The 9,115-nt window shown below is 47.0% G+C and overlaps 1 protein-coding gene across 1 annotated transcript in view; it reads left to right on the top strand.

Moving 5' to 3' along the window:
- Positions 1 to 9,115, top strand: part of CHRNG (cholinergic receptor nicotinic gamma subunit) — a 30,651-nt gene that overhangs the window by 9,002 nt on the left and 12,534 nt on the right. The window contains 3 exon segments of the mRNA XM_070754251.1: positions 1,486 to 1,520; positions 4,131 to 4,334; positions 7,458 to 7,572. Coding sequence (XP_070610352.1) covers positions 1,486 to 1,520; positions 4,131 to 4,334; positions 7,458 to 7,572 — 354 coding nt within the window.

The raw sequence follows: 9,115 nt of genomic DNA, 5'->3' as shown, positions 1-9,115 counted from the left end.
TCTTCCCCCTCTTTCTCCCTCTCTCTTTCTCTCTCTTGCTATCTCTCTTTCTCTCTCTCTCTTTTGCTTTCTCTCTTTCTCTCCCCCCTCTCTCTCCCTCTCTCTTGCTATCTCTCTTTCTCTCTCTCTTTTGCTTTCTCTCTTTCTCTACCCCCTCTCTCTCCTTCTTTCTCTCCCCCCTCTCTCCCTCTCTCTTTCTCTCTCCCTCTCTTGCTATCTCTTTCTCTCTCCCCCCCCCTCTCCCTCTCTCTCTCTCCCTCTCTTGCTATCTCTTTCTCTCCCCCTCTCTCCCTCTCTCTCTCCCTCTCTTGCTATCTCTTTCTCTCTCTTTCTATCCCCCCTCTCTTCCTCTCTCTTTCTCTCTACCTCTCTTGCTATCTCTTTCTCTCTCTTTCTCTCCCCCCTCTCTCCCTCTCTTTCTCTCTCCCTCTCTTGCTATCTCTTTCTCTCTCTTTCTATCCCCCCTCTCTTCCTCTCTCTTTCTCTCTCTACCTCTCTTGCTATCTCTTTCTCTCTCTTTCTCTCCCCCCTCTCTCCCTCTCTTTCTCTCTCTCCCTCTCCTGCTATATCTTTCTCTCTTTCTCTCCCCCCTCTCTTCCTCTCTCTCTCCCTCTCTTGCTATCTCTTTCTCTCCCCCCTCTCTCCCTCTCTCCTTCTCTCTCTCCCTCTCTTGCTATCTCTTTCTCTCCCCCCTCTCTCCCTCTCTCTCTCCCTCTCTTGCTATCTCTTTCTCTCTCTTTCTATCCCCCCTCTCTTCCTCTCTCTTTCTCTCTCTCCCTCTCTTGCTATCTCTTTCTCTCTTTCTCTCCCCCCTCTCTTTCTCTCTCTCCCTCTCTTGCTATATCTTTCTCTCTCTTTCTCTCCCCCCCTCTCTTCCTCTCTCTATTTCTGTCTCTCCCTCTCTTGCTTTCTCTTTCTCTCCCCCCTCTCCCCCTCTCTCTTTCTCCCAGTATCCGTGGGGCGACGGCAGGGTGATCAGCTTGAGGCGGAGCTCCAGAACGGAGGCACAGACGGCGATGGCTAGAAGCCGTACATTTCTGGCGTTGCGCTGGGCATGGACATGGGGCTTGAGCCTCCGTCCTGGTCCAGCCAGCAGGCAAGTGCCAGCCACGCAATTCCAGCATTTCCAGCCGCCGCCGTCGGTGCCTCTGTTCCTCTGTTCCGGAGCTCCGCCTCCGGAACAGAGGAACAGAGGCACCGACGATCACCCTGACGTCGCCCCACGGCTACTGGGAGAAAGAGAGAGGGGGAGAGAAAGAGAAAGCAAGAGAGGGGGAGAGAGAGAGGGACCACCCTGCCACCGCCCCACGGCATGGCTCCTGCCCGCTGCCGCTGCCGCCGCCATCACCCTCCCCCTGCGCACCGCCCTCCCGCTGCCGCTGCCCTCCCACCAAGCCCCAAAGCTCACCTGCTGACAGGGAAGCTCAGCCGGGCGGGGCGCCGCAACTGCTTGAAAACTTGGAAGGCGCAAAGAAGCAAGCTCAGCTTCCGGTCTCAGAACTTTTTTCTCTTCGAAAAAAGTTGCGAGGCCAGAAGCTGAGCTTATTTCTTCGCGGCACACCTGACCATGTCTCGCGGCACACCAGTGTGCCGCGGCACACCGGTTGGGAAACACTGGTCTGGAGGACAGAAGGAAAAGGGGGGACATTATCGAAACATTTAAATATATTAAAGGGTTAAATAAGGTTCAGGAGGGAAGTGTTTTTAATAGGAAAGTGAACACAAGAACAAGGGGACACAATCTGAAGTTAGTTGGGGGAAAGATCAAAGGCAACATGAGAAAATATTATTTTACTGAAAGAGTAGTAGATCCTTGGAACAAACTTCCAGCAGACATGGTTGGTAAATTCACAGTAACTGAATTGAAACATGCCTGGGATAAACATAGATCCATCCTAAGATAAAATACAGGAAATAGTATAAGGGCAGACTAGATGGACCATGAGGTCTTTTTCTGCCGTCAGTCTTCTATGTTTCTATGTTTCTATGTTTCTATGTAACATACTCTTTCCCCAATTTTGAATCATTTGGTTGCTCCTTATTATCTTCTATCACTTCCTGGACTCCGGCAAATCCTTCCCCAGGCAAATTAAATAACTCAATAAACGTTATCCAAAATTTGCTGCGATCTACGGAGCCAAACTCCTCGCTTTATAACCATTCATTTAGTGACCGTTCATTTAGCGATGGTTGAAAGTTACAACCAGCACTGAAAAAGGGACTTATGATTGTTTTTCAAACTTACAACCAGTAATGGGCTACTGCCCCCACGGGGGGGGGGGGGTGCAGTGGGTAGTAAGTTTATGCACCATTTATTGAATATTTAATAGTTTTTTTTATTGTCCTTATTGTCTCTAGTACCTTAGTATAACACTTCATTACTTTTAAAACAGGAAATAATTAAATAGTATGTTTTTACCCATAAACACTTTAATCATTCTATTCATTCTCTAGAACTTATGATGATGATGATGATGATGATGATGATGATGATGATGATGATGATGATAAGTTGTCAAGTTGGCTGGGGTGTTTTGGCCACACTGCAGTTGGTCACACTGAATTGGTCTTGGGAAGTTGGTCATGGTGCATTGGCGAGTTGGCCACGGTGAGTTGGCCTAGACCAGTGATGGTGAACCTTTTTTTTCCTTGGGTGCCGAAAGAGTGTGGGTGTGCGCTATCGCTCATGCATAAGTGCCTATACCCATAATTCAGTGCTTGGGGAGGGCAAAAACAGCTTCCCCCACCTCCTTGAGGCGCTCTGGAGGACAGAAATGGCCTGTTTCCCAACTTCTGGTGGGCCCAGGAGGCTCGTGTTTTGCCCTCCCCAGGCTCCAAAGCCTTTCCTGGAGGTGGTAGGGTAAAACACCCTTCCCCATCCCTCTGGAGGCTCTCTGGAACCCAAAAACGCCCTCCCAGAGCCTCTGTGTGAGCCAAACATCAGCTGGTCTGCATGCACATACATGTTTGAGCTGAGCTAGGGCAACAGCTCGCGTGCCAGCAGATATGGCTCCGCGTGCCACCTGTGACATCCATGCCATAGGTTCACCATCACTGGCCTAGACCTTCCAGGGAGGGAGATGGGCTCCGGCTGATCCGATTAAGATCTAAGTATTGCCCACAAGATCATATGCTGCAACGTTCTACCTGTCAACGACTACTTCAGCTTCAACCGCAACAACACAAGAGCACGCAACAGATTCAAACTTAATATTAACCGCTCCAAACTTGACTGTAAAAAATATGACTTCAGCAACCGAGTTGTCGAAGCGTGGAACTCATTACCTGACTCAGTAGTGTCAACCCCTAACCCCCAACATTTCTCCCTTAGACTATCCACGATTGACCTCTCCAGGTTCCTAAGAGGTCAGTAAGGGGCGTGCATAAGTGCACCAGTGTGCCTGTCCAATTGTCTCTCCTTATCTCATATATCTCATATATCTCATATATCTTTTCTTCCTTTCAAATATGTTCACCCATACTTTTATTTATTTATTTATTTATTTATTTATTTATTTATTTATTTATTTATTTATTTATTTATTTATTTATTTATTTATTTATTTATTTATTTATTTATTTATTTATTTATTTATTTATTTATTTATTTATTTATTTATTTATTTATTTTGTTAGATTTGTATGCCGCCCCTTTCCGTAGACTCGGGGCGGCTCACAACACAATAAAAACAGTTTATAACAAATCTAATAATTTACAATATAAAATATTTAAAAACCCCATCATTAAACAGACATACACACAAGCATACCATACATAAATTGTATAGGCCGGGGGGAGATATCTCCTGCCTGACGACAAAGATGGGTTTTAAGGAGTTTGCAAAAGGCGAGGAGGGTAGGGGCAGTTCTAATCTCTGGGGGGAGCTGGTTCCAGAGAGTCGGGGCCGCCACACAGAAGGCTCTTCCCCTGGGGCCCGCCAACCAACATTGTTTAGTTGATGGGACCTGGAGAAGGCCCACTCTGTGGGACCTAATCGGTCATTGGGATTTATATCTTTTCTTCTATTCTTTTCTTTACTTATATTATTACATATCTTTCTCTTCAATGTGTATTATGTATTGGACAAAATAAATAAATAAAATAAATAAATAAATAATCCTTCCGGCAGAGAATGGCGAGTGGGCGATCAAACACCGGCCAGCCAAAAAAGTTGTGAATGCCGAACACTTCACCCCGAGTGACCTTGGGTACCAGCAAATTGTCTTCTTCCTGATCATCCAGAGGAAGCCTCTCTTCTACGTGGTCAACATCATCATCCCCTGCGTGCTCATTTCCTCCGTGGCCCTGCTGGTCTACTTCCTGCCTGCCAAAGGTCAGTGGCCGGGTGGCCAAAGTCCTTGAAAACATCAAACAGAAGGGAAGCCTGGGCATTTCCAGGAATCCAAATGCCGCAGGGGAGGAAAAGTTTTAAAAAAACAGTATTGGGGTAGAGACACCACGAATCAGGGTTCATGGGGCCTATTCTAAAATTTCTGGGGTTCAGTTGCAGAGAGATCAGAATGGAAGGGATCCCTGCTCTAATTTCTCAAATACAGTGGTACCTCTACTTAAGAACTTAATTCGTTCTGTGACCAGGTTCTTAAGTAGAAAGGTTTGTAAGAAGAAGCCATTTTCCCCATAGGAATCAATGTAAAAGCCAATATTTATTTTATTTATTTTGTCCAATACACAATACATATTGAAGAGAATAGACATGAAGTATTATATATAAAGAAAAGGTATAAAAATAGAGGAGAAGATATATGAAAGGAAGAAAAGATATATGATATATGAGATAAGGAAAGACAATTGGACAGGGGACAAAAGGCACACTGGTGCACTTACTGACCTTACTGACCTCTAAGGAACCTAGAGAGGTCAATCGTGGATAGTCTAATGGAGAAATGTTGGGGGTTGGGGTTGACACTACTGAGTCCAGTAATGAGTTCCACGCTTCGACAACTCGATTGCTAAAGTCATATTTTTTACAGTCAAGCTTGGAGCGATTAATATTAAGTTTGATTTTGTTGCGTGCTCTTGTGTTGTTGTGTGCAAACCCATTAGGAAAGAAATAAAAGCTCGGAATTTGGGTGGGAGGAGGAGGAAGAAGAGGAGGAGGGCAGCCACTGCCGAAGGAAGAAGGAGAGGGGAGGGGAATTAAAAAAATCCAAAAGTTTAAGGCTTTAAAAAAATAAAACAGGGACTCTGAGGCAGCGAGGAGGAGCACGCGCTTCCCATACACCCGATGCAACGCTGCCTCCCATACACTGCGCCAGAGAGAGAAACCCAGGCGGGCAAGAGGGGGGTTCCTCCCACTCCTTTGACTGACAGGCGGCGGCTGCTGCTGCTGCTACCTGCTTCCTCTTCCTTCCTATGCTGAAGGGCTCCCCTCTCCTCTCACTCGCTCGCCTCGCTTTGTAGCTGGTGCCTTTCCTTCACTGTGGTGACTCCTCGGTTTGGCTGAAGCTGAGTTGATTTGGCTGGGGCGAAGCGCCCCCTTTTGCCTTTCCAGGCCCAGGCGCTCCGGGAGGCAACCTCGTGCTGGTTGTATGGGAGGCAGCGCGTGGGAATCACCACAGCGAAGTGGTTTATTCCCTCTCCAAGCGCCCAGAGAAAGGAAAACGCTCCATTCGCTCCGGGCTGCCAAAGCCTCCTTAAGCGCCACCGAAAGGCTCATCTGACAGCCCAGAAAAGTCCGAGAAGGCCGGGATTAAAGGGGGAATGGCCGGGCCTTTGTGCCGCTCTCAAATTTCCTGGGAAATTTTTCCCAGTTCCGGTTCTTAAGTAGAAAATGGTTCTTAAATAGAGGCAAAAAAATTCCTGAACACCCGGTTCTTATCTAGAAACGTTATTAAGTAGAGGTACCACTGTATTTCGTCTCAGGGTAACAGAAGAATACTGGGACACTATAATCCCATCATATTTATTATTTTATTATTATTATTATTATTATTATTTATTGGATTTGTATGCCGCCCCTCTCTGGAGACTCGGGGCGGCTAACAGCAATAATAAGACAGCGTACAATCATAATCCAATAATAAAAACGATTAAGAACCCATTAATATAAAAACCAAACATACATACAGACATACCATGCATAAAATTGTAAAGGCCTAGGGGGAAAGAGTATCTCAGTTCCCCCATGCCTGACGACAGAGGTGGGTTTTAAGTAGGTTACGAAAGTCAAGGAGGGTGGGGGCAATTCTAATCTCTGGGGGGAGCTGGTTCCAAAGGGCTGGGACCGCCACAGAGAAGGCTCTTCCCCTGGGTCCCGCCAAGCGACGTTGTTTAGTTGATGGGACCCGGAGAAAGCCCACTCTGTGGGACCTAACTGGTCGCTGGGATTCGTGCAGCAGAAGGCGGTCCCTGAGATAATCTGGTCCGGTGCCATGAAGGGCTTTATAGTTCATGGTGAATCTATGACACATGTGCCACAGGTGACACACAGAGCCATATCCGAGGGCACATGAGACATTGCCCTATGTCAGCTCCAGCGCGCATATGGGAAAGGCCGTTTTGCCCTCCAGATACTTCCAGGAAGCTTCCTGTGCAAAAAACCCACCAATGGACAATAATAGTAATAGTAATAGTAGTAGTAATAATAATAATAATAATAATAATAATAATAATAATAATAATAAATTAAAAAAAGAGCCGGGGTGGCGCAGCAGGTAGAGTGCTGTACTGCAGGCCACTGAAGCTGACTGTAGATCTGAAGGTCAGCGGTTCAAATCTCATCACCGGCTCAAGGTTGACTCAGCCTTCCATCCTTCCGAGGTGGGTAAAATGAGGACCCGGATTATGGGGGCAATAGACTGGCTCTGTTAAAAAGTGCTATTGCTAACATGTTGTAAGCCGCCCTGAGTCTAAGGAGAAGGGTGGCATAAAAATTGAATAAATAAATAAATAAATAAATAAATTTATTAGATTTGTATGCCGCCCCTCTCTGCAGACTGGAAGTTTGGAGAGCGCACTTTCAGTTTGACCATTGTGCTTCTTTTTTGCACACCTGAGAGTTCAGGGAAGCTTCCTGAAGCCCTGGAGTGCAAAAAACAGCACAATGGGCAAAACGGAAGTGCGTTTTCTGAACTTCTGGTTTGCCGGCTTGCCTGTTTTTTTCACATTCCAGGCTTCAGTGGGGCCTGACCGGGGGGGGGGAATTTTGCGCATATGTGGGGGCAACATATGAAGCGTAAACATGCATCAGGGGGATGGAAGGGGTAGGGGCAGGGGCAGGCATGCTAGCATACCCACACAGCCCCTTTTGGCATGTGAACCCAAAAAGGTTCACCATCACTGAGATAATCCTCCCCCTTCTCTTTTCTTCCCCTCCCCTTCCCCTTTCCTTTTCTTTCTCCTTTCTCCTTTCCCGTTTCCCCTTCCTCCTCTCCTCTCCCGCTTTCCGCCTTTCCCCTTCCCTCTTACAAGAACACGCGCTCTCTTATTTCTGCAGCCGGTGGGCAGAAGTGCACCGTCTCCATCAACGTCCTCTTAGCCCAGACCATCTTCCTGTTCCTGATTGCCAAAAAGGTGCCCGAAACGTCCCAGGCGGTGCCTCTCATCGGAAAGTGAGTGTTCTGCAAAATGGACAAAAATTGGACTCTGGAGCAGGCAGGAATGAGAGACAGATGATTGATAGATGACAGATAATGAGATAGATAAATAATGATAGATAGATAGATAGATAGATAGATAGATAGATAGATAGATAGATAGATAGATAGATAGATAGATAGATAGGGTTCCCTCGGCAGCCGGGGCAAGGGTTGGATGGTCGTTGGTATCTGGGCTGTCTGGCTTGGTCAGTTGGAAGCAGGAGACAGTTGTCGTCGTCCGTGGCAGCTGGGCTGAGGTCATCTGGTGCCTCGGTGTGGGAAACAGCAGCGGAGATTTTTGAAACGGTTTCTTTTTTTCGTGTTCCTTTAGTTCTTTTGCGGCCACGTCAGCTACCTCGGCAGTTTGAGCCAGCTTAATGACAGATTGAAGCTGTTAAATCCAGAAGTTTCTGTTACTAGGAAAATTAGTTAAGAAGTTGTGGTTAAGCAAAAGTCATTATATTCAGACAGGACTGTTTACTTACCTCTGATTGGCCGCTGGGCTTTGGCGCCAAACTGAAGGAGCTGTCAGGCGTTGCTTGTTGCCGGGCGAAAGTTTTCCTGTGCTACCGGGCTTACGCGTCTCCTGTCAGATTTCATTCGGCAGTGAAAGTAAGTCGCGGCTGTTGTTTCTCTGTGGAAGAATAAAGCGTTTTAACTCAAAGCCGTTTATTCGGATCATTTCATTGGCGACGAGGGTCTTGAGGACAGATTTTCTCATTAAATCATTATGTCTACCCCGTCAATCATTCAGCCGCCGGAGCTTTTTGACCCTGAACGGTCAACCTGGACTGCCTATATGGCAAAATTTGAAATTTTTCTTGAAGCAGCCGGCATGCAAGATGCCGCTGACAGCCGCAAAAGAGCTTTATTCCTTAACTATTGCGGCACTCAAATTTTTGAGCTGGCGGGCACCCTGACAGACCCGGAGCCTGCCAATTCCGTCTCTTGGCAAATTCTGAAAGAGAAGTTAGCCACTCATTTCAAACCCACTAAGCCCGCTAGGGTTTACCGACACCAGTTTTCCCGCACGGCCCAAGCCGAAGGGGAAACAATTAATCAGTTTGCAACTCGCCTCAGGACGATATTGGCAAAATGTCAATTTGAAAACCCTGAGGCTAGATTGACAGATGCCATTATCTTCGGCATGAAGAATGTCTCCATACGGAATAAGCTGTTAGCGACTGAAGATTCTACTCTGCAAGACGTGATCAAAGCTGCTCAGACGGCTGAAGTGGCAGAGTCTGCTGCCGCTGAATTGAAATCAAATGACAAGCTGTCAACTGTATGCAAACTCACTGCACATCCTCGCGCACAAGTCAACTCTTCTTTAGACTACTACACCTCTGATTTTGATGCCCAGGACGACGACTGCTGCCTGATTCGAGGACCCCCTAACCGGCAACTCCGCCAAAACTTCCCTGCTTGTGCTGGCTGCCGAGGTCAACATCCACGCTCCAGATGTCCCTTCAAGGACGCCTTCTGCCGCCGCTGTGACAAACGGGGCCACATTGCT

The sequence above is a fragment of the Erythrolamprus reginae genome, chromosome 5 (assembly GCF_031021105.1).
Source record: "Erythrolamprus reginae isolate rEryReg1 chromosome 5, rEryReg1.hap1, whole genome shotgun sequence".
NCBI classification, from domain to species: Eukaryota; Metazoa; Chordata; class Lepidosauria; order Squamata; family Dipsadidae; genus Erythrolamprus; species Erythrolamprus reginae.
Note: the sequence above shows the minus strand (reverse complement) of the source record. Positions and strands in the feature narration are given on the sequence as shown.